General features: G+C 37.5%; 1 protein-coding gene across 1 annotated transcript in view; it reads right to left on the reverse strand.

Moving 5' to 3' along the window:
• LRCH2 (leucine rich repeats and calponin homology domain containing 2) overlaps window positions 1-27,583 on the reverse strand; it is a 104,125-nt gene that overhangs the window by 69,215 nt on the left and 7,327 nt on the right. The window contains exon 2 of the mRNA XM_061409537.1: window positions 1,973-2,117. Within this exon, the coding sequence (XP_061265521.1) occupies window positions 1,973-2,117 (145 nt within the window). The remainder of the gene's footprint in view (window positions 1-1,972; window positions 2,118-27,583) is intronic.

Below are 27,583 nucleotides of genomic sequence, written 5' to 3' on the forward strand. Positions count from 1 at the left end.
TATTTATAGGCCTGTACATAGCATTTTATATAACATACACAGCAATAAAACTCCAGTGTTACCCCAAGAGAGGGACTTCAAGCCCTTTTGCCCCATTTTATGCCTGCAGAGGATGTCCAGAAAAACTAGACTGGTTTAATCACATGGCACAGACTTCAATAAAAAAGGCTAATGCCCCAAGACCAGAAATCCTAGCCAGACTGTTGGAATGTCAAATATGCTAGGTGTTTGTCACAACTCTTGCACTTTAAGGATCAAGTACAATCCTTGGGAAAGTGGTCTGTCTGGAGCACAGAGGGTCTTCCTGAGGATTCTACTGAAAAGAAGCATAGTATACAGGAAGAAAGAATAAGCCAAAAATTATCTTACAAGTTTCTTAAAATCTTTTCACCAAAATAAAAAATAAATAAATAGGAAAAAGAATGGCACATAAAAACTCAATCTAATCTCCCTCATACTAGGAAAGTTTAAAAATTGGTTTCTTTTCTTCCCTTAAGAAGCAGGTTTATTGAATTAGAAGTCAGCTCTCTATTTCTTTATACATAGATAATAATCATAAATCTTCACTTTTCCCACATGCTTTAGAGACAGCCAGAGGAAGCCAGTCATTAGAACAAGTGTTATGTTAATATTGTGTCTGTAAATAAAAATTCCAAGTCAACTTTTAGAGATCAAAATGGGAAAGAATCAGAAAAAGTTTTAGTAAAGCTATTCTAAGATATACCATAAATGTTAATATATAAATGCAATTCAATTTTTGACAAATTGTTTTTTCCATAAAAGAACATAATAAAATGATATCCTCAAACCTTTCCCAAGCCAGGCCAAGGAGATTATGTACCCAGTTAGAGAAAGGAGCAACCCAAATGACCAATATCTATGGAAGGAAATTACTCTCACACATATTAAGGTTAAAATTGTTTCAGTTAAAGTAATATGTACTGCCAGGTGACCCCATTGAGGGAGATATACATGATCAATATCACAGAGAAAGGAACATTATCATTGACGTATATTAATTATATTTACTACTTCCCTATTTGAGAATTTAGACAAGTAACTTCATTAAGGAAGAAGTTTTCCCTTATAATTCAAAACATAAAACAAAAATAAGAATAAGATTCTAAAATTAAGTCACAATATACCACTTCCCATTTACTGTCACTCATTTGGTAGGGCATTTTTTTTCTTATACTTATTCAATGTTCAGTCTATTATAAAAACAGCATAAAGCTAAGAGTGAGAGTTCTACAGCCATACTGCTGCTTTGATTAGAATCTTGGCTCTACTAGTTGCAGCATGTGTAATTTTGAGCAAATAGTTAATTAACTTCTGTGCTTCAGTTTCCTCATCTGCAGTGCAGGGATAATAACCACATATCTGAAAATGTTGTGAAGATGAAATGAGGTAATATGGGTAAAGTATTTTTAACACTGCTTGGCACACAGTAAGAAATTATTATTAACATCAACTATTATCCACTTCCTAAACCTTCCAATAATCCCATCCCAATCTATCCATCCTTGAGGTAGCAACAAGAAGTCACAAGAGTGAAAAATATAACTCAAGAACTGTTTCTTTATAATGTTCCACTTTAATTGGGGGTGCTAATAAATAAACCTGTGTTGTAGTACTATGATTTCAGCAAAATATTTCTGCTCTAAAGCCTTGGTACTCAAAGTAACCTAAGGACCAGCAGGCATGGGCATTACCAGAGAGTTGTTAGAAATGCTGGCCTATGAAATCAGAATCTGCATCTGGTTCCTTTGGGCACTGAAGTTTGAGAAGCACTGCTCTCAAGAACAAGACCAAAAATCTATAAAGTAATATGGACATATAGAAAATACAAATAAGATGCTGTTGAGACATAGGTTACATAGCCAAACCAATTACATTCCTTTGCAACTAAAAATCATTAGAACTGTATTAAAAAAAAAAACAAAATTTATTCTCCCCAAAATTGCTTCCTTACCTAATGTTAAGGTATGTTAACATCTGCAGGTTTTTAATGGCTTCAGGAATGATTTTGATGCAATTATGGTATAAATTTAATGTTTCAAGAGGTGCAAATAACCAGACCTCAGAAGGAATTTCTGTAAAACGATTTCTTGAAAGATCTGAAAAATAAAAGCAATGTCTGCATGTCAAACACACACCTACATTTGTGGTAATTAACAGAACTATTTACATACTTGCTGAATTACTGAGAATCCAACCAACTATTCAAAATACTGACCTTGACCTTTTGCCTTCACCTTGAAGGCAAAAAATATATAGAAATATACTCAATGGAAAGTCTGTTCATTAACAAACTGCACTTGATATACTTCAATATCTTTAAATATTGTTTTTTTTAAATACCAATGAAGAATTCTCTCTGATATTTAAAAATATGAATAAAACCTTCCCTGATCTCACATCCCTCTCCATCCACCTCTTCCTCCTTTACAACAAAACTTAAATAAATCTACAACATAACTATATTTCGTACTTACCATGGACTTTTCAACCCATTATAATTTGCCTTCTATTCATTTTTTATGTCCACCAAGGTCACTAAGCCTCCATATCAACCACCACTCATCCATTTGGAAATGTTTCTCTTCCCTTGGCCTGGAAAACTACACTTCTGGATCATTTCCTATTATCTCCCTGGCTTCTACTAAGTCTCTTGCTAGATTCTCCTCTACCCATACTGTGAATGTTTTTGTTCCTAAGGACTCTGATATAAGGTACTCTTTCCTCAAAGTGAAGTGAAGTCGCTCAGTCGTGTCCAACTCTTAGAGACCCCATGGACTGCAGCCTACCAAGCTCCTCCATCCATGGGATTTTCCAGGCAAGAGTACTGGAGTGGGGTGCCATTGCCTTCTCCGCTTTTAAAGGCCTAGAAGCTGTAATTTCCTACACCCAAAAGCTAGATCACTAGATCCAAATCCTCTGGGGCCCATAGCTTGAGAAGTCAAGGTTTTTCCTTAAGACATACTCTATTAGATGATTTAATCCAAAACTAGGGTTACTATTCATATGCTGACGATTTCAAATTAAATATATGTTTGAACACCTATGTGCTAATCTTTAGGACTTCCTCTTCATATCTCTCAGGTACCTCAAATTCTGCAAGTGCAAAATCTTAATTGAAGATCTTCTTCCACATATCTGTTTCTTTCACTTTACATAATGTCATAATCACCAACATTCTCCTCATGAGCTGCTCAAGCCAGAAACTTGGCATTTACACTTGATTCCTTCCTCTCTTAAACTATTCCAAGTACAAATAAATAATTCTATTCACTTAAGTTTTCACACACACATGCACATACACACACAAATAGAATTATTATAACTATTATACATCTATTGATACTTTGTTAAATGAAATTTTGAAAAATACTTATGATATCATGTGGCAGGAAAAAAATACCCTAAAAGAGTTTCTCAACCAAAGTATTATTGACTTTTTGCATTGTATAGCTATTTGTTGTATGGGGCTGTCATGGGCACTATAGGATATTTAGCAGCATCCCTAACATCTACTAGACGCCAGTTAACACCCTCTGGTCATGGTAGTCAAAAAACATCCCATGGAATATAAGCCCTCCTACCCCTGAGAACTTCTGCCTGAACAATTATCAAATTAGCTATCTTACCATAGGAATATACTTTGCTAAGGGCTTCCCAGGTGGTGCTAGTGGTAAAGAACCCACCTGGCAATGCAGGAGACTTAAGAGATGCAAGTTTGATCCCTGGGTGGGAATGATTCCCTGGAGAAGGAAATGGCAACCCACTGCAGTGCTCTTGCCTGGAGAATCCCATGGACAGAGGAGCCTGGAGGGCTACATTCCACAGGGTCACAAAGAGTCAGATCTGACTAAAGCAACTTAGCACGCATGCACACACACACACACTTTGCTAACACTACTTCATTATACTTATTTGGTTAAAAACATAAGACTATCATTTACCTTTATCAAGAAAAACATCTATGCAGTTAGGGAGTTTGGAACCAACATGTACACACTGATGCTGCTGCTGCTGCTAAGTCGCTTCAGTTGTGTCTGACCCTGTGCAACCCCATAGACAGCAGCCCACCAGGCTCCTCTGTCCCTGGGATTCTCCAGGCAAGAATACTGGAGTGGGTTGCCATTTCCTTCTCCAATGCATGAGAGTGAAAAGTGAAAGTGAAGTCTCTCATTCGTGTCCGACTCTTTGCGATCCCATGGACTGTAGCCTACCAGGCTCCTCCGTCCATGGGATTTTCCAGGCAAGAGTACTGGAGTGGGTTGCCATTTCCTTCTCCACTGCTATATTTAAAATGGTTAACCAACAAGAATCTACTGTATAGCACAGAGAACTTTGCTCAATGTTATGTAGCAGCCTGGATAGGAGGGGAGTTTGGGGAAGAATGGATACATGTATATGTACAGCTGAGTCCCTTTACTGTCCACCTGAAACTATCATAACTTTGTTAACTGGCTATACTCCAATATAACATAAAAAGTTAAAAGAAGAACATCTATGGTGTATCTTAGGCTGCTGTTCCTCATCTGGTCTGCCCACATAAGAACAGCTTCCTACCAACATTAAAATTTCTCACTCTGAAGGATGACATCTATTTATTTAGCAGCATAATAATTTGCTATTCAGAATATTAATATCTATGTATGTTTTTACATATGTGTGTATACATGCACACATTCATTCACCTAATGCAAAATTTTGTAACTGGCTAAATAAAATTTTAGTTATGATTATATAATATAAAAGTTAATTTGGATTCTTTTTCTTCTCACCAAAAGACTCTGAATAACTAAATAAAAGGATAGATGGGATTATTAGAAATCAAAATCTGAACCTGAAATAGAAGTTTTCAATTTACTGGCTCACCTCCTGTAGATACCCAGGCATCATGCAGTTCTATTGAGGGAGAAAAATTAAGACTTCTTTTTTTTAGTTTAGAATATTTCTTTTACATTTGACTTTTACCTCTTATCCTTATAACTTCAGAACTCTAGGAGTTGAAAATTACTGTTTACAGTTAATTTGAAATCCTAAAAACAAATTCTGCCCAGTTTGTTATTCTGTATAATATTTAGTAAATACTCATAAATAATACATAAATTCTAGTGCCCTAGAATTAGATGATGGTAGCTTGCATGGAGATGGCAAGAATAAAGATAAAAAATAGAATTTGAAATATATTTTGATATTAGTACTTACAGGAATTGGGCAAGTAATTGTCTATGTGGGATAAATAAGAGACCGTAATCAAGAATGGAATCCAGAGAAGACTGGAAGGAGAACAAGATGGCAGAGAAGTAGGATAGAAGTGCTTGCAGAACACCGGCTGAGAGCTGATAGGAGTACCTGACCACCAGAAAAGAATATATAGAACCAAACAAAACTCAGTAGGATGAAGGAACTAAGAGGGAAAACAGGAGTGTTAGTAGGACTGGACCTGCCCTCGGTGGGTGGGGGAACTGAAACAGGGGTCCAATTCCCACATCAAGGTAATTATCTGGGTCACAAGAGAAACATTTAAGGCTGAGAGTGAAGCAGCTGATCTGTGGTAGCCTAAATGGAATGAGAATCAGACAGTCCTTGCCACAGCCATATGTACCCCAGAAAGGGACACAGGTCCCCTACAAGGTGCAGCAGTGGGAGCTGGAGCATAGGGATTGTAAAGCAATCCCAGGGTGAGGGCTGCTGTTGACTGCAGAGAGATGGACCAAGGGGACCTGAAGGAGAAGACTGTGGTGGGAAATGCCTGTGGAGGAAAGCCATGGAAGCAAGGTGATACTGTGAGTCATGCATAGTGGGGTGGAACCATCACCACAGTCTCTCTCTCCCCACAGGCCATCGCCAGCAACTGAATAATAGAGAGGCTGGCCCATCAAGCACCTGATGCACCCAACAACAGAGAAGGACCCTAGACAATGGAGCCTTCTAAGTGCCTGAACAGGCGGAGCTATGGAGAAATACTAGCCAAAGAGGCCCTCTGATCACCAGAGGCTAGAAAAAAAGACTCTGATAGGGCCATAAATCCTGTGGCTGAGGCAGTCTGTGTCCCTGCACACTTGGCACAGCCAGGGTCCCTGCAACCCAAGCAGCTGTGCCACCTTCACGCTTAACTCTCACTGGGGCAGACACAAGTCTTCCAGGGCAAGCTCAGGAGCAAACCCCAGTAGACAACCCACATACACAGGTAGAAATAAAGGCACAATTGAAACCTAGAGGCAGTGTGGCTAAGGAAGAAGACCCAAAACCTTCCCACCAGCTGTACAAGCTGCAGATTAAATCCACATGATCAACTAGGCAGCCTATGTCTATGGAATATATAAAAGGACATTGAGAGTTCCCACAAGAGAAAATGCACTAGTTCTGAGAGCTGTGGACATTGGAGGCAAGAACACAAAGGAGCAGGACCAGATTAGAGTCTGAGCTGCCCTCACTGCAGATCTGGAGACCAGAACAGTGCTGGAGGGCATCCTAGGTAGGCGAGGTGGACTGTGACTCCCAGCAAGGGAAAGAACCCTGACAGCAGTGACTCAAGAAAAACATTTATTCTTCTTATATTTTGACTTGTTCTGTAGTTTCTTTTTTTTTTTTTCTTTCCTTTTTTTTTCCTCTGTTGTAGTTGTTGATTTTATTAGCACTATGAAATATAATTAAGCTTTTGAGGTTTTTCTTTTTTTCAATCACACTTTTTATTCCTGTTATAAACCTCTACCTCTACATTGGCCTTTTGCAGTTCTGTAGAGTTTTCTTTTTTTTTCCCTCTTTTTTTAATTTTAATTTTTAAATTTCTTAAACCTATTATTTTTTCTACATTTATTCCTTTGTTTGCTTTTTCTACTGTTCCTTTCCCCTTGCAGTTAATTTTTAATATATATAAATTTTCTTTATCTACCTCTATTTAACTTTGCATATCTACTCTTCCTTTCTTTTCTCTCTTTTTTCTCATATTTGTTAGTTTTGTTTTCATTGCTTTATCCCCAGTTGGCACCTTGCTTTAGTTTTGTTTTTTAGTTTGTGTTTCAGTTAGTGTTCTTAACTGGTGGATATCATTTTTGGTTTCCAGTGTTTGTAGGGTCAATCTATTGTACTTTATTTTTGTTGGACTATCTTGATTTTGCTTATGTGTGTATGTGTATATGTGCATATTCCACTATTTTAATTATTATTTGCATGATTTTGTAACTGCCATTTGTCTGGGGATCATCTTGGGTTTCTCATTTTTGGGTATCTGTTTTAATCTCACTTAATGCCGTAACAAACTACCTGTGGAATCTCTGTTCCTGGCCAGAGATCAAACCCTGAAGGAACTGATTCCAAGGCCCTAGACTACCAGAGAACTCCTAACCCAAGGGAATATCAAATGGTGAGAACTCCCACAAAGGAAACCACTTGAATACAAGACCCAATATCACCCAACTACCAGTAGCATCCTGTGCTACTACTAATCCAAATAACAAACAAGACAAAAATACAAACCCAATCATCAGCATACAGGATTATCACCTCACTCAGCCCTGCCCATCAAAAAAAAATAATAAACTCAGCACAAATCTCATGCTACACAAAGCTTACACAAACCACTGGACAAACCTTAGACAGGCAGGAACAAAAAAGAAGAAAGAATTCAACCTTGAAGGCTGGGAAAAGGAGACCTCAAACACAGTAAGTTTTTGAAAATAATGAAAAGGCAGAGAAATAATGCACAAATGAAGGAACAAACTAGAAACACAGAAGTCCAAATAAACAAAGAAGAAATAGGCAAACTATCTGAAAAAGAATTCAGAATAATGATAGTAAAGATGATCAAAAACCTAGAAAATAGAATGAAGAAAATGCAAGAATCAATTAACAAAGACCTAGAAGAATTAAAGAGTAAATGTACTGAAACAAAGAACACAATAATTGAAATTAAAAATACTCTAGCAGGAATCAATAGCAGAATATCTGAAGCAGAAGAAAAGATCAGTGAGCTGGAAGATAAAATGGTGGAAATAACTGCTAAAGAGCAGAATAAAGTAAAAAGAAAGAAAAGAACTGAAGATAAACTCAGAGACCGCTGGGACAATATTAAACACATCAACATTTGAATTACAGGGGTCCCATTAAAAAAAAAAGAGAAAAAGAAAGGGTATGACAAAATTTTTGAACAGGTTATACTGATCTTTCTACAGAAACTCTGCAGCCCAAAAGAGAATGGCAGGATATAGTTAAAAGTACTGAAAGGGAAAAATCTAGAACCAAGATTACTCTACCCAGCAAGGATCTCATGCAAAATTGATGGAGAAATTAAAAGCTTTTCAGATAAGCAAAAGTTAAGAGAATTCAGTACCACCAAATCAACTTTACAAAAAATGATAAAGGGACTTATATAGTCAGGAAATACAAGAGAAGATCTACAAAAACAAACCCCAATTAAGAAACTGGAAATAGGAACAAATATATCAATAATTAAAAGTAAATGGATTAAATACTCCAACCAAAAGACACAGATTGGTTGAATGGATACAAAAACAAGACTCATATACATGCTGTCTACAAGAAACCCACTTCAGACCTAAAGACCCATATAGACTGAAAGTGAGAGGATGGAAAAATAGATTCTATGCAAATGGAAAGCAAATGAAAGCAGGAGTAGTAAGCCTCATATCAGAAAAAGTAGACCTCAAAATAAAGAATACTACAAGAGATAAGGAAGGACGCTACATAATGATCAAGGGATCAATCCAAGAGGAAGACATAACAATTGTGAATATCTATGCACCCAACACAGGAGGACCTCAATATACGAGACAAACACTAACAGACATAAAAGGAGAAATGGACAGTAACACAATAATAGTAGGAGACTTTAACACCCCACTTACCAATGGACAGTTCACCAAAACAGAAAATTAATAAGGAAATATGTCTTAAATGATACATTAGATGAGACAGATTTCACTGATATCTTCAGGACATTCCATCCAAATGCAGAAGAATACACCTTCTTCTCAAGTGCACATGGAACATTCTCCAAAATAGACTACATCTTGGTCACAAATCAAACCTCAGTAAATTTAAGAAAACTGAAATTGTATCAAGCATCTTTTCCAACCACAATGCTATGAGACTAGATATCAATTACAAGAAAAAAAAAAAAAAAACTGTAAAACACAAATGCATGGAGATTAAATAATACATTTCTAAATAACTAACAGGTTACTGAGGAAATAAAAAAGGGAAATCAAACATATCCTGGGAACAAATGACAATGAAAACATGACAGTTCAAAATCTACAGTATACAGCAAAAGCAGTTCTAAGAGGGGAGTTTGTAGACATACAACCCTACCTCAAGAAACAAGAAAAACATCAAATAGACAATCTAACTTTATACCTAAAACAACTGGAAAAAGAAAAAAAAAAACCCAAGATTAGCAGAAGGAAAGAAATCATAAATATCTGAGCAGAAATAAATGAAAAAGAAATAAAGGAAAAATAAATAAAGATTATTAATTAGTAAAGGTTTACTAATTATTAATTAATGAAGATTAATAAAACTAAAAGATGGTTCTTCAAGAAGATAAACAAAATTGACAAACCAGACTCATCAAGAAAAAAAGACAGAAGAATCAAATCAGCAAAATTAGAAATGAAAAAGGAAAGGTTACAACAGACAATGCAGAAATATAAAGGATTATAAGAGACCATCATGAACAACTATATGGCAACAAAATGCATAACCTGGAAGAAACAGATTCTTCAGTTCAGTTCAGTCACTCAGTAGTCTCTGACTGTTTGCAACCCCATGAAACACAGCACACCAGGCCTCCCTGTCCATCACCAACTCCCAGAGTCCATCCAAACCCATGTCCCTCGAGTTGGTGATGCCATCCAACCATCTCATCCTCTGTCATCCCCTCCTCCTCCTGCCCTCAATCTTTCCCAGCATCAGGGTCTTTTCAAATGAGTCAGCTCTACACATCAGGTGGCCAAAGTACTGGAGTTTCAGCTTCAACATCAGTCCTTCCAATGAACACCCAGGACTGATCTCCTTTAGGATGGACTGGCTGGATCTCCTTGCAGTCCACGGGACTCTCAAGAGTCTTTTCCAACACCACAGTTCAAAAGCATCAATTCTTCAGTGCTCAGCTTTGTTTATAGTCCAACTCTCACATCCATACATGACCTCTTCCTAGACTGAACCAGCAAGAAATAGAAATTATGAACAACCCAATTACAAGCACTGAAATCAAAACTTTGATCAAAAATCTCCCAAAAGAACAAAAGCCCAAGACCAAATGGCTTCATAGGTGAATTCTATCAAACATTTAGAGAAGAGCTAATGCCTATCCTTCTAAAATTCTTTCAAAAAATTGCAGAGGAAGGAACACTTCTAAATTTATTCAACAAAGCCACCATCACCCTGATTCCAAAACCAGACAAAAACAACACAAAAAAAGAAATCTATAGGCCAATATCACTGATGAACATAGATGCAAAAATCCTAAACAAAATTCTAGCAAACAGAATTCAACAACACATTAAAAAGCTCACCATTAAAAAGCTACATCATGATCAAGTTGGGTTTATCCCAGGGTTGCAAGGATTCTTCAATATATGCAAATCAATCAATGTGATACATCAAATTAACACACTGAAAGATAAAAACCATATGATAATCTCAATAGATGCAGAAAAAGCTTTTGACAAAATTCAGTACCCACTTATGACTAAACCTCTTAAAAAAATGGGCACAGAAGGAACCTACCTCAACATAGTAAAGGCCATATATGATAAGTCGAAAGCAAACATTACTCTCAATGGTGCAAAACAGAAAGCATTCCCATTAAGATCAGGAACAAGACAAGGGTGTCCACTCTCACCACTATCATTCAACATAATTTTGGATGTCCTAGCTACAGCAATCAGAGAAGAAAAAGAAATAAAAGGAATCCAGATCAGAAAAGAAGAAGTAAAGTTCTCACTGTTCGCAAATGACATGATACTACACATAGAAAATCCTAAAGAAACTATCAGAAAATTCCTAGAGCTAATCAGTGAATTTAGCAAAGGCACAGGATACAAAATCAATACACAGAAATGACTTTCATTTCTATATACTAACAATGAAAAATCAGAAAGAGAAATTAAGGAATCAATCCCATTTACCACTGCAACAAAACTAATAAAATATCTAAGAATAAACCTACCTAAGGAGACAAAAGAACTGCATACAAAAAATTATAAAATATTAATGAAAGAAATCAAAGATGGCATAAACAGATGGAGAGATATTCCATGTTCCTGGGTAGGAAGAATTAACCTTCTGAAAATGACTATAACTACCAAATGCAATCTACAGATTCAATGTGATCCCTATCAAATTACTAAGAACTAGAACAAAAAATTCCCTATCAAATTACTAAGAACTAGAACAAAAAATTTCACAATTCATATGAAAACACAAAAGACCTTAAATAGCCAAAGCAGTCTTGAAAAATAAGAATGGAGTTGGAGGAATCAACCTTCTTGACTTCAGACTATACTACAAAGCTACAGTCATCAAGACAATATGGTACTAGCACAAAAACAGAAATACAGACCAATGGAATAAGATAGAAAGCCCAGAAATAAACCCATACACCTATGGGTACCTTATTTTTGACAGAGGAGGCAAGAATATACAATGGGGCAAAGATAGCCTCTTCATTAAGTGGTTCTGGGAAACCTGGACAGCTACATGCAAAAGAAAGAAATTAGAACACTAACATCATACACAAAGATAAACTCAAAATGGATTAAAGACCTAAATGTAAGATCAGAAACTACAAAATTCTTAAATATAGGCAGAACACTTGATGACATAAATCAAAGCAAGACCCTCTATGACCCACCTCCTAAAGAATATAAATAAAAACAAAAGTCAACAAGTAGGATCTGATTAAACTTAAAAGCTTTTGCACAGCAAAGGAAACTATAAGCCAGATGAAAAGACAACCCTCAGAATGGGAGAAAATAACAGCAAATGAAACAACTGACAAAGAATTAATTTCCAAAATATACAAGCAGCTCATACAACTCAATACCAGAAAAACAAACAACCCAGTCAAAAAGTGAGAAAAAGACTTAAACAGACATTTCTCCAAAGAAGACATACAGATGGCTAACAAACACATGAAAAGATGCTCAATATCACTCATCATTAGAGAAATGCAAATCAAAACTACAATGAAGTATTACCTAACACCAGTGACAATGCCCATCATCAAAAAGTTTACAAACAATAAATGCTGGAGAGGGTGTGGAGAAAAGGAAACCCTCTTGCACTGTTGGTGGAAATGCAAATTGATAGAGCCACTGTGGAAGATGGTATGGAAATTCCTTAAAAAACTAAGAATAAAGTCACCATACGACCTAGCAATCTCACTCCTAGGCATATACCCTGAGAAAATCAAAACTGAAAAAGACACATGTACCCCAATGTTCACTGCAGCACTATTTACAATATTTACAATAGATAGAACATGGAAGCAACCTAGATGTCAATCAACAGATGAATGGATAAAGAAGTTGTGGTACATATACACAATGGAATATTACTCAGCCATAAAAAGGAACACATTTGAGTCAGTTCTAATGAGGTACATGAACCTATCTATCTTAAAAGGATAGATCTTATGATATGCATTCACCACAATATAAAGGAGTATTTTTCAAAATAGGTAGATCTGTTATACAGAGTGAAGTAAGTGAGAAAGAGAAAGATAAATATCCTATACTAATACATATATACGGAATCTAGAAAGATGGTACTGAAGAATTTATTTGCAGGGCAGCAATAGAGAAACAGACATAGAGAAAGGACTTATGGACACGGGGAGAGGGGAGGAGAGGATGAGATGTATGCAGAGAGTACTTACATTACCATATGTAAAATAGATAGCCAATGGGAATTTGCTGTATGTCTCAGGAAACTCAAACAGGGGCTCTGTATTAACCTAGAGGGGTGGGAAAGGGAGGGAGAAGGGAGGGAGGTTCAAGAGGGAGGGGACATAGGTTTACCTACGGCTGACTCATGTTGAGGTTTGACAGAAAACAACAAAATTCTGTAAAGCAATTATTCTTCAATTAAAAAATAAATAATTTTTTTTTTAAAAAAAAGAATGGAATCCAGAATTCTGGCTTAGGCAACTACATGATGCTACTTAACAGAAAAGTGAGAGGTGGAACAGGATTTTTATTCTTATTTTTGCTATACAGCTTTGTTTTGCCTTTTGAAGAAGAGGATAGAATCAAGGGTTCAATTTCACATTTGTACAAACTGAGATATTTGAAAGATAAGGGATTGTGAAATGGCAAGCTAATCAGATCATTCTGGATCTCATACGTGAGGTCTGGGATGGATACATAAAATTGAAAGTTGTGGGAATATGGTTAGTACTATAAAATTATAGAAATGGAAGACATCACCTAAAATCAGAGTACTAAGTCAAAAAGAAATTCAAGACTGGGCCATCCAGAAGACCAATGTTTATAAGTTAAGCAGAGAAAAAAAAAAAAAAAGAGCAAGCAGAGGAGACTAAAAATAATAGTCAACAGAAAATACAAGAACCATAAAAAAGAGAACATTCTAAGAAGCAACTGGAGAAAAAGCAAAAGTGTCAGTATTAATAACCAATGGTTTTAATAATTTAAATAAAACCAAAGTATTATTTTAATAATTTGCATATTTATTATTGTGTGATGCTTTATATTCCTTCCCCTCCAAAAACAAGACTCAGTTAAATTACAAAGTAATATTATGAGCTCCCTTAGGGAATTCAAATGAATTTTCATTCATAAACTATTTTCTGAATGAGCTAATACATTTATTTAGTAAACACCACTTAAAATTACAATTATTTTTCAGGTATAATTGAGTAAAGCAAATAAAGTATAATAAAGTCAAAATCAAAACTCAAGCCATTATAAAGGCTCTAAGAAAATCTTGTTCTAGGCTTTTTCAGATATTTTTTCTTTTTTGTTTTGTTTTATTTTAGGGGGCTCATTGCATTATTTGTTTACTTGTTAATTGGAGTATAGTTGATTTAGGCTTTTCTAATATTTTAAATCTGTATAAACATCTTTTCTAAGAATGGGGTAAACAGAATAACAGTGCCAAAAGAAAAATACAACCATAGAGACAAAGGTAGCCAATAACACAAAACAATCTGTATTTTAATTTCTTGATCTATCTCACACTAACAGTATCTCATATTTTCCTTCAAAAAAGTAAAAATTAACTTTTACATAGATATAATGGATAAATTTAACCTCTGATTTAATTTTTTATCTTGTGATGTACAATTAAATAAGATTTTATAACATTAAAAATCATTTAATGAACACATGCACTAAGGCAACTAGAATAACATAAAGAAAGAACATATTATACTCAAGAAATACATGCAAAATTGGTATTTTATTTAATATGGCTCCATCTAAAGATGGAAAACACACTTTTAATTTCTTCCTGATGGTGAGATTCATTTCACAACAGCTTTAAAGTCTACCTTCTCAGGGGACAAGTAAGACTTGGGAAAAGACAATTGTAAAAATGTTTCACCTTTCCCACACACACACAAGAAAAGAAATTAAATTCTGCTCTTTATCTTCCTGTAGCGAGCTGAATGGTGCCCCTCAAAGATATCAGGTCCTAATAATTCCTGGAACCTGTCAATGTTAGCTTATATGGTAAAATTTTTTGGCAGATATAATTAAGTGTCTTGCAGTGGAGATTATCCTGCATCACCCAGGTGGGTACTAAGTGCCATCGCACATATCTTTATAGGAAGACAACAGAGGGAAACGAGAGACACATTGAGGAAAAGGCCATGTGAAAGATGGAGGCAGTCACTGGAGTGATGAGGTCACAGAATGCCAGCAGTCACTAGACGCTGGAAGAGGTGAGGAGTGGATTCTATCAAGTCTCCAGAGGGTTTATAGCCCTGCTGAAACCTTGATTTTAGCTTCAAAAGACTTATTTTAGACTTCTGGTCTCAAGAACTATAAGAGAGTGAATTTCTGTTGTTTCAAACCACCAAGTTTATGGGTCATTTGTTACAGCAGCCACAGGAAACAAACACATTTCTCAAAAATAGTTTATCAGAATTAATGAGAAAATGCCCGCAAAAATATTTTAATAGTTGTACATTTTTTTTCTTAAGTAGTAAGGTGATAACTCAATTAATTAGTATCCTTGAGGATAAAAACCTGTATCACCAGTGAACTAGGTTTCATCTTAGTTTTTATTATAAATCATATCAAGCAGTATTGGCAATAACTCAACAGTAGACAGACTGTGTACTGTTTCTTGCCTTCCTTCAAACTGCTCCTTGTAAAACTGCTGGGAGCCTGTTAGAGATGTTAATAGATCATTTTAAATAATCTGATCCAAATTATGTTCTGTATCACTCAAGTTTCAGAGGTCAGAAAAGCTAGAGAAGGGAGAAAAGGAGTCAGATGGAATGGAAATCTGTTTGCTGCCTCCCAAGCTGCAGCCACAAGAGCCATAGATGGGTCCATCTGTCACCAAGTACAATTCTTGGCCCATTGGCTATCATTTCTGCCAAGGTACAGCAAATTATTTTCAGGAAGTATACTATTATACTATACTAATTTCAGTTTTGTCTTATTCACTGTACAAAAGGCTGTATGACTTTTGTCACAAATTGTTAAAATGAACTAAGATACATGAGTCTTCTCTGAGTGATATTTAATAGTACACACTGCTATAGTTGCTCTTATTTTAAAAAAGTCCTAGATCATCTTTGAAAAACTGTCACATTTTCACCTATGGAAAAATGTTTAACAAATGATGGGTGTTGTTAGAACAAAGGCTCATCATTAACAGAGACAGAGAATTTTCTGCTTAAAGAAATATGACAGTTAAGTAGAGAAATAATTTGAAATCAGTATTGTAAATTCACATCAACAATAACCTAAGTGGAACTAAAGCAAATACCTCATACACACACTTGCGTGCATGAACATAAACACGCACCTTCCATATATGTTAGATCTGAAGGCTATAGGCTTTGCACAATTTCTAATCTTCAAAACAACCTTATGAGGTAGCCACTACTCCTCATTATACACATGAATCAAAGACATATTGAATGGCATGTCTAATGTTAAAAAACTACTACTAATAATTGACAGCACAGAGGTTCCCAACTCAGATATGACTTCAAAGTCCATGTTTTATGTGTGCTCATCCATTCCTCCAACACATTATGCACTGTGACTTCCTGTCTCAGACTTCAAATATTCTGTTCCATTGGAACCCCAAAGTAGAGTCAAAGAAAGTCTAAATCTCCTAACTACATTCATATCCTAGGTTTCTTCTTGCAATAGGAAGCAGAACAAAAATCTTACTTCAAGCACCAATTGTTAGTTAAGAAAATAATGAACATTATAAAACTTTCAGCTGTTCCCAATTTAGCATTTCGGAACTGCTTAGTCTGAGCCAACACACAGCTTTCTTGGCTCCTTAAAAGAGAGGACCCTTATTAATTTTTCAATATTTTAACCAACTCAATTAACAAGGATTAAAAAAATTAAACAAGTTTCTTCGAAAAGTTTGTAACATCTTACAGGCAAAACCATTCTATTGAGTACTTGTCAAGAACTCTAAAGGATCTGAGACTTCAACCTACTTGTCAGCCAACAAGTTAGCCTAACAGTTTAATGGGTGCTGGCAGAAGGCATGAAACCCGTGTGTGAGTCAAAGGACTCATTTACTCATAGCAAAGCAAGTGGCATGACCAGCATATCTGTAGCAGTTCCTCTTTCTCCCCAAATCTCACAGGGGCAACATATATGGGTATAGATGGATACCTGCACCTAAAATACACCACACTACAGAAAAGGAGCTCCGAATTAAGGGAACTCAAATCTTTTATAATACTACATATGCCTGCACTGTGTTCAAAAGGAAACATTATTTTTCTTGATAATAAGCATAATTGTCCTTTGCTCTCGAGACAGAAATTATCTCATTCTTCCAAAAGATGGTCCTGAACAAAAGGGCTGTTAGTGTTTCATTGGCAAGATGTGTAAAAACACGAGACCCATGGAATATTATCTCCCAACTCTACCATGTACATTCCTTATTGACCAGAGATTAGAAGTTGCAGCCTCACCACAGAAAATATACAAGGTAAAATAAATATCATAAGCACCAAATTCTCTGTAGTTCTGCACTCAGAGTCTGAGACAGAGGCAGGCAAATCCTCATTCTCACCTTCCAAGTCTCATTCTTATTTCCCAGGCAGCATCCTAAACTGAATCATAACCTGTGTCATTCATTCAAAATTCCTTAAGGACCAAATCAGGTACTACATGTTAGGGTAGGTTAAAAGCCAATCAGATATCACCTCTAAGAAATTCTAATTATGGTTCCCTCCTAGCACCAAATATTATCAGCTCAGATTATAACACTTCGGTAAAAGGAACTATGCAAAAAAAAAAAAAAAAAAATACCCCCACTTAGTTTGACTAAAATTGTGATTTGTACAAACATGTTGTGATGGGACCAATACTTCATCATCCTTGGGGTTTATCTCACAGTTTACAGAAGTCCTGTAGACTGAAAAATTAGGTATAACTGTTACTTAGTAGATGAGCACTAGACTGTATCTGAACTATATTCTAATTCTATTCATGATTACCTATAAAAGATTGTCCAAATCACTTGATTACTGCTCCTCACTACCTCAGAGCTACTGAAAATGAGTAAACATTCTTAAATCCCTGGAGGAAATAAGTAAACATTCTTAAATCCCTGGAGGAAATAAGCAAAAGAAATGAAAGGAAAATTATCAATTTGCAGCCAATGATGTATAATGTTCATAAAGGTACAAAATAAAATGCTGAAAACTATTATACTTAGTTCTTATTTACATGAAAAATATATGCTAGAATTACATGTCTTTAGGAAAGTGCATAAAATCAACTAACTTAAATACTTATTTCCCAACATGAAAATGAAAAAAATAAATTTTCTGTGCTTTTCAGTAATTGGTGTACATGATATCTGATTAATATGCTCTAAAATACTAATGCTTCCTTATCTATTTTCTCATCTAAAAGAAATGTTAGGAGTAGAAACAAAAGCAACAAGAAAACACGAGGCACCACAGCTGTCTGTCGATAAAAGAATGGAGAATATCTTTGAAGTATTAGACTCTGATGTCGGAACTTGATGGGAAATGACAACCCCATGGCTCTGGCATCTGCTTTCAACAGATGCCCTCAGCAAAGACAGGTGATTTCTTGATTCAGTATTCCCTAAAAGGGTATTGTGCTGTCATTCTGAACAAGATAATGAAAAATCAGTCTATAGGTGCTGCTGCTGCTAAATCACTTCAGTTGTGTCCGACTCCGTGTGACCCCATAGACGGCAGCCCACCAGGCTCCCCCATCCCTGGGATTCTCCAGGCAAGAACACTGGAGTGGGTTGCCATTTCCTTCTCCAGTGCACGAAAGTGAAAAGCTGAAAGTGAAGTAGCTCAGTCATCTCCGACTCTTAGCAACCCCATAGACTGCAGCCTACCAGCTCCTCCATCCATGGGATTTTCCAGGCAAGAGTACTGAAGTGGGGTGCCATTGCCTTCTCCGCTATAGCACTGAAGCCTTATTGAATAAGATGCACAGCTCAAGAATTTATAAGCTACTTCATGATGAGTTAAAGTATTAACCATAAGTACAGTGGAGAGAAAAAAAGTGATGTAGATATTCAAAAAAGTGAATAAAAATGCTTTAAAGCCAACAGTTATGAGAAACAATAACAAGCAGACCTCAGTGACCTGCAGCAACCAATAATGGAAGACTTCTTTTTGAGCACAGGCACTTTGAGAAACAAGGGTGCAAACAAAAACAGATGCTGCAAGGAGAAACCACAGCTGCTAACCAGAGGACAGATTACATGCATGCTCAGTGAGAAAAGGACTTTGAGTCATACAATTACTAAGCCACGTGGAAAGACAAGACTTTATTTTTTAAGGGGGGAAGGGCAAGCTCTACGCACAGCTGTCTGTAGAAAATTCTACATATTGTTTCAATTTCACAAAAAAATAATGCAGTATAATGACATTCAAACATCAAAGTGATGTTTGAGAATGGCACTCTACTTCAGCCCCTATAAAATTGATTATACTATAAATTTAGCATTTTGAACTCATGTTGTATTATTTATTAAATGGTTCTCAAAAACTTTATTTTCAAAAGACAAATGTTATAGTCTCATCACATAACTTTTACTAAAATAAGTTTCAGATGGAAGAAAAAGATAAACATAAAGATGAATCATAGAAAACTAGAGAAACATTTTAGTGAACAGTCACTCAATTCTAGAATTGGGGATGGACTTTCAAAGCATCAAATGAAGAAATAATTCACAAATGAAAAGATTTCTAGATTTAGCTACATAAGTTTTACATAAAGAAAACTACAGTCTGTCAAAGAGCAAAATGAGGGACTTCTCTGGTGGTCCAGTGGCTAAGACTCTGTGCTCCCAATGCAGGGGCTTGTGTTCAATACCTGGTCAAGGAACTAGATCCCACATGCACCGACTGGGAGTTCACAAGCCACAGCAAAAATCTCACATGCTGAAACTAACAGTTCATATGCTGCAATTAAAGATCCCCATGCCGCCAACGAAAATCGAAGATTCAGAGTGCTGCAAGTAAGACCCAGTGCAGCAAAATAAATTTTAAAAAGTTTTTTTAAGCAAAATGATACTAACAGTTCATATATAAAGCCTGGGCCAAGGACATAAATAGATTCAAAAATAAAAATTATCAATGACCAAGATGTATGTGAAAATACATTCAACCTCACTGTTAATCAAAAGAAGAGTAAAGAATAAGACACTATAATTTGCCCATCATTTTAAAGGTTCTCAAAGATATTACAGGGGCTTCCCTAGTAGCTCAGCTGCTAAAGAATCTGCCTGAAATGCAGGAGACCCCAGTTAGATTCCTGGGTTGGGAAGATCCCCTGGAGAAAGGATAGGCTACCCACTCTAAACCCCAGCTGGGTTGGTAGAGCTGTCACAGCCAGAATCCCGATGGCGGCCACCAAGATCTGCAGGGTGAGGAGGAACCAGTCTGGCTTAAGTAACTGATGACAAGTGTGTGACCCATGCTTAGGGAATGTGTCTAAAAGCTGCTGGTCCCCCTAGTGTCTAGAATCTGCAGGCCCCCTGACAACCTTCAGATGTGTAAATGAGCACAGGAATCAATCAAAGAGTAGAAGGATGTGCGCTCATCTTCTCCTATGAGAACTCCAAAACTACAATTTGATGCTGAACAACCATTGACAGAATGTTGGATCCCACCAAAAAGATACCTCATGTCCAAAGGCAAAGGGGAAGCCCCAAAAAGACGGTAGGAGGGGCAAAATCACGTTTAGAATCAAACCCCACACCCGCCAGAGATGCTTGGAGGGCTCAAACAAAACCTTATGCACACCAGGACCACAGAGACTGAGGCAGACCTGCCTTTGAGTGTTTAAGTGTCTCCTGCAGAGGCACTGGTCAGCAATGGCCTGCCGTGGGGACAGGGGCTTGGACTGCAGCAGACCTGGGTCACGCAGCATGTGGCATAAGCCCTCTTAGAGGAGGTCACCATTAGCTGCACCATGAAGCCACCAGGCAGATGACCCACAAACTGCAGAACAACTACATCAAAGAAATTCCTGCACTGTTAAGAAAGTTCTAGGACTGACAACAGATTTACCAACCTGGGGATCCAGCAAAGAGACTGAGAACCCTCAGGGAATTTGACTTTGGAGTCCAGTAGGATTTGATCACAGAACTTCCACAGGACTGGGGAAACAGATTCTTGGAGGACACAAACCAAACCTGTGTGCACTAGGAGCCAGGAGAATGGAGCAGTGTCCCCACAAAAGACTGAGTCAGACTTGCCTGTGAGTGTCCAGGAGTGGAGGCATGGGTCAACAGTTTGGCCTCAGGCCAACAAACAGGGAGGGAACACAGCCCCACCCATCAACAGAAAATTAGATTAAAGATTTACTGAGCATGGCCCTGCCCATCAGAACAAGATCCAGTCCCCCCCCCCCCCACCCCCAGTCAGTCTCTCCCATCAGGAAGCTTCCATAAGCCTCTGATCCTCATTCATCAGAGGGCTGACAGAATGAAAAACACAATCACAGAAACTAACCAAACTGATCACATGGACCACAGCCTTGTCTAACTCAATGAAACTATGAGCCATGCCATGTAGGGCCACCCAAAACAAACAGGTCATGGTGGAGAGTTCTGACAAAACATGGGATGCTGGAGAACGGAATGGCAAATCACTTCAGTATTCTTGCCATGAACAGTATGAAAATGCAAAAAGACATGACACTGAAAGATGAACTCCCCAGGTCAGTAGGTGCCCAATATGTCACTGGAGAAGAGTGGAGAAATAACTCCAGAAAGAATGAAGAGATGGAGTCAAAGCAAAAACAACACCCACCCAGTTGTGGATGTGACAAGTGATGGAAGTAAAGTCCAATGTTTTACTTCCAGAACAATACTGGAAAGAACAATACTGCATAGGAACCTAAAATGTTAGGTCCATGAATCAAGGTAAACTGGAAGTGGTCAAACAGGAGGTGGCAAGGATGAACATCAACATTTTAGCAATCAGTGAACTAAAATGCACTGGAATGGGCGAATTTAACTCAGATGACCATTATATCTACTATTGTGTGAAAGAATATCTTAGAAGAAATGGCATAGCCCTCATAGTCAACAAAAGAGTCCGAAATGCAGTACTTGGGTGCAGTCTCAAAATCGACAGAATGATCTCTGATCATTTCCAAGACTAAGCATTCAATATCACAATAATCCAAGTCTATGCCCCGACCACTAATGCCAAAGAAGCTGAAGTTGAATGGTTCTATGAAGACCTACAAGACCTTCTCGAACTAACACCAAAAAAAGATGTCTTTTCATCATAGGGGACTGGAATGCAAAAGCAGGAAGTCAAGAGATACCTGGAATAACAGGCAAGTTTGGCCTTGGAGTACCAAATGAAATAGGGCAAAGGCTAACAGAGTTTTGCCAAAAGAATACACTGGTCATAGCAAACACCCTCTTCCAACAATACAAAAGCCAACTCTACACAGGGAGTAGATGTGTACATCTACTGTGTAGTGATGTAGTAGATATGTACATCCCTATGTAGTGATGTCTACACAGGGACATCACCAGATGGTCAGTACCAAAGTCAACCAATTATATTCTTTGCAGCAAAGATGGAGAAGACATATACAGTGAGCCAAAACAAGACTTGGAGCTGACTGTTGCTCAGATCATCAGCTCCTTATTGTAAAATTCAGGCTCAGATTGAAGAATATAGGGAAAACCATTAAGCCATTCATTATGACCTAAATCAAATCCCTTATGATTATAAACTGGAGGTGACAAATAGATTCAAGGGACTAGATCTGGTACACAGAGTGCCTGAAGGACCATGGATGGAGGTTCATAACATTTCACAGGAGGTGATGACCAAAACCATCCCCAAGAAAAAGAAATGCAGGAAGGCAAAGTGGTTTTCTGAGGAGGCATTACAAATAGCTGAGAAAGGAAGAAAAATGAAAGGCAAAGGAGAAAGGGAAAGATATATTCAACTAAATGCAGAGTTCCAGAGAATGGGAAAAACTAGAGATCTCTTTAAGAAAACTGGAGTTACCAAGGGAACATTTCATACAAAGATAGGCACAATAAAGGAATAAAACAGCAATGATGGAACAGAAGCAGAATAAATTAAGAAAAGGTGGAAAGAATACACAGAACTGTACAAAAAAGCTCTTAATGACCCAGTTAACCATGATGATGTGGTGAATCACCTACAGCCAGATATCCTGGAATGTGAAGTCAAGTAGGTCTTGAGAAGCATTATAACAAAAGTGATGTAATTCAATTCATTACAAAGGACTAATGCTGAAGCTGAAGTTTCAATACTTTGGCTACCTGATGTGAAGAACTGATTCATTGGAAAAGACCCTAATGCTGAGAAAGATTGAAGGTAGGAGGAGAAGGGGACAACAGAGGATGAGATGGTCAGATGGCATCACCAACTCAATGGACATGAGTTTGAGAAAACTCGGGGAGTTGGTGATGGACAGGGAAGCTTGGCATGCTGCAGTCCATGGGGTCCCAAAGAGTCGGACACGACTGAGCAACTGAACTGAACTGAACAACAAACAAAGCTAGTGAAGGTGATGGAATTCCAGCTGAGCTATTTCAAACCTTAAAAGATGATGCTGTTAGACTGCTGCATTCATTATGCCAGCAAATTTGGAAAACTCAGCAGTGGCCACAGGAATGGAAAAAATCAGTTTTCATTCCAATCCCAAAGAAGGGCAATGCCAAAGAATGTACAAATTACTGTACAATTGCACTCATTTCACATGCCAGCAAGATTATGCTCAAAACCCTTCAAGCTAGGCTTCAGAAGTACATGAACAGAGAATGTCCAGATGTACCAGCTGGACTTAGAAAAGGCAGAGAAACCAGAGGTCAAATTGCCAACATACGCTGATCATAGAAAAAGTAAGCGAATTCCTTAAAAACAAATGGCACCTAATTAAACATAAAAGATTTTGCACAATGAAGGAAACCATAAGCAAGGTGAAAAGACAGCCTTCAGAATGGGAGAAAATAATAGCAAATGAAGCAACTGACAAAGAATTAATCTCAAAAATATACAAGCAACTCCTGCAGCTCAATTCCAGAAAAATAAACAACCCAATCAAAAAATGGGCTAAAGAACTAAACAGACATTTCTCCAAAGAAGACATACAAATGCCTAACAAACACATGAAAAAATGCTCAACATCACTCATTATCAGAGAAATACAAATCAAAACCACAGTGAGGTACCATCTCATGCCGGTCAGAACGGCTGCTATCAAAAAGTCTACAAACAATAAATGCTGGAGAGGGTCTGGAGAAAAAGGAACCCTCTTACATTGTTGGTGGGAATGCAAACTAGTACAGCCACTATGGAGAAGAGTGTGGAGATTTCTTAAAAAACTGGAAATAGAACTGCCATACAACCCAGCAATCCCACTGCTGGGCATACACACCGAGGAAACCAGAATGGAAAGAGACACGTATACCCCAATGTTCACTGCAGCACCATTTACAATAGCCAGGACATGGAAGCAACCTAGATGTCCATCAGCAGACGAATGGATAAGAAAGCTTTGGTACATATACACAATGGAATATTACTCAGCCATTAAAAAGAATACATTTGAACCAGTTCTAATGAGGTGGATGAAACTGGAGCCTACTATACAGAGCGAAGTAAGTCAGAAAGAAAAACACCAATACAGTATATTAGCACATATATATGGAATTTAGAAAGATGGTAATGACGACCCTATATGCAAGATAGCAAAAGAGACACAGATGTAAAGAAGAGACTGTTGCACTCTGTGGGAGAAGGTGAGGGTGGGATGATTTGAGAGAATAGCATTGAAACATGTATATTATCATATGTGAAATAGATCGCCAGTCCAGGTTTGATGCATGAGGCAGAGTTCTCAGGGCTGGTGAACTGGGATGACCCTGAAGGATGGGATGGGGAGGGAGGTCGGGGGAGGGTCAGGATGGGGAACACATGTACACCCATGGCTGATTCATGTGAATGTATGGCAAAAACCACAATATTGTAAAGTAATTAGGCTCCAATTAAAATTTAAAAAAAAAAAAAAACATCTACTTCTGCTTCATTCACTATGCTAAAGCCCTCGACTGTGTGGATCACAACAAATTGCAGAATATTCTTAAAGAAATGGAAATACCAAAGCACCTTACCTGCCTTCTGAGGTAGGTATGCATGTCAAGAAGCAACAGTTAGAACTGGACATGGAACAAAATTGGGAAAAGAGTATGTCAAGGCTATATATTGTCACCCTGCTTATATAACTTATATGCAGAGTATATCATGCGAAATGCTGGGCTGGATGAAGCACAAGCTGGTATCAAGATTGGTGGGAGAAATATCAATAACCTTAGATATGCAGATGACACCACTTTAATGGCAGAAAGTGAAGAGGAACTTAAGAGCTTTTTGATGATGGTGAAAGAGGAGAGGAAAAAATCTGGATTAAAATTCAACATTAAAAAAACTAAGATCATGGCATCCAGTCCCATCACTTCATGGCAAATAGATGGGGGAAATGTGGAAATAGTGTCAGATTTCATTTTCTTGGGCTACAAAATCAATGCAGAAGTTGACTGCAAAATTAAAAGATTCTTGCTCCTTGGAAGTATAGCTATGTCAAACCTAGCCAGTGCTTTTAAGAAGCAGAGATATCACTTTGCCAACAAATGTCCGTATAGTCATAGCTATGGTTTTTCCAGTAGTCATGTATGGATGTGAGAGTTGGACCATAAAGAAGGCTGAGCGGTGAAGAATTGATGCTTTCGAACTGCCGTGCTGGGGAAGACTCTTGAGAGTTCCTTCAACTGCAAGAAGATTAAACCAGTCAATTCTAAAGGAAATCAACCCTGAATATTCATTGGAAGGACTGATGCTGAAGCTGAAGCTCCAATACTTTGGCCACCTGATGCGATAGGCTGACTCAGTGGAAAAGACCCTGATGCTGGGCAAGATTGAAGCCAGGAGGAGAAGGGGACCACAGAGGATGAGATGGCTGGATGACATCAACAACTCAATGGACATGAGTTTGAGCAAACTCCAGGAAATGGTGAAGGATAGGGAGCCTGACATGCTGCAGTCCATGGGGTCAAAAAGAGTCAGACACAACTTGGCAAATGAACAACAACAAATATTATTATATAACCCAGCTATTTCATTCACAAGTATACACACAAGAAATTCTTGCATATGTACAACAGGACACATGAATAATAAGGCTTATAGTAGTACTGTTCACAAGAGTAAAAATATGTTAATAATATTATGGCTACCAGTGAGAAAGTGGATAAAGTATGCTATAGTTGCACAATGAAAGATAATTCAGCCATCAAAAAGAATGAACTACAGTTTCATACAACAATTTATATCTTTGCAACTTAGTAGTAAGTAATATAATATTAAAATTACCAGTTATATAAAGCAGAGTTATGAATTACATTTTTTAAAAGTTCAAAACAAGAACTAAGCAATGTATTATTAAGGAGCTAGCTTACTGGCTCGAAGCTGTCTTAGTAGCAACAAGTGTCAAGCAGATTTGCTTATGAGAAAGAGTCCTCATGCTACAGTATGAAGAACAAATTGGACTTGAAGCAAACTGAACGTGAAGCAGAGAAATCATTTGGGAAAACTGCTGATAGAGTCAGTTAAAGGTGAGGAGAGAAGGACATAAACAACAACAACTGACACTGAGATTAGACAGGAATGGAACAGAATTGAAAGCTATTCAAAGAGTTATGATCAAGAGCCCTTAAGTTCCAACCATATATAGAGGGTGAGGGAAGGTGAAGAGTCAAGAACAATTCCCAAGTTTCTGGTCTGCAAGACCAGAGGTCCTAGGGTAAATACAAAAGTTGATTTTTTTTTTTTTTTTGACATTTTGAGTTTCAAGAGACTCTGGGATGTCAATATTCATGTAGTATCCTCTTTTTTTTTTTTTTAAATGGGCTTCCCAGGTGGTGCAGTGATAAAGAACCCGCCTGCCACTGCAGGAGGTGCTGGAGACATGGGTTCGATCCCCTGGGTTGGGAAGATCCCCTGGAGGAGGAAATGGCAACCCACCCCAGTATTCTTGCCTGGAAAACTCCATGGACAGAGGAGACTGGTAAGCTATAGAGAATTGGATCCTCTTTTCATGATTAAATATAAAATCTGATCCTTTCCCCTTCAAAGCCTATCCTATAATCGATGTCACCATTCCCTCTTCAAATTTGCACACTGCTTTGTTTTCGCTTATGACATTCATCTTACTTTAGCCAAGCAGTGCTCAGTCTTGGCACCATTGACATTTTGGACTTGGAAAGTCTTTGTTGTGTGTGCAGTCCTGTTCATTTTAGGATGCTTAGCAGCATCCCTGGCTTCTACCCACTAAATGTCAGTAGCATCCCCAAGTTATGACAATCAAAACTGTTTCCAAAAACCAATGAAGTTGCTCAGTCGTGTCCAACTCTTTGCGATTCCATGGACTGTAGCCTACCAGGCTCCTCTATCCATGGAATTTTCCAGGCAAGAGTACTGGAGTGGGCTGCCATTTCCTTCTCCAGGAGATCATCCCAACCCAGGGATCAAACCCAGATCTCCTGCATTGCAGGCAGACGCTTTACCATCTGAGCTACCAGGGAAGCCCCAACATTACCAAGTATCTCTTGGGGGCAAGTTTCCCATTCCTTAAAACCATGATCTAGCCTATATAATAGATACATGAATACTTAATTTATACCACCACTTTAAATCATAAATTCCCTAAAGGCAGCAACTTTACCATCTTGTCCATTTATATAAAATAGATATGACAAATGTATTCTTACATACTCATCAAGGTAGATTAAGGAGATAGTTATCTATGTTTGATTTACTATT

The sequence above is a fragment of the Bos javanicus genome, chromosome X (assembly GCF_032452875.1).
Source record: "Bos javanicus breed banteng chromosome X, ARS-OSU_banteng_1.0, whole genome shotgun sequence".
NCBI lineage: Eukaryota > Metazoa > Chordata > Mammalia > Artiodactyla > Bovidae > Bos > Bos javanicus.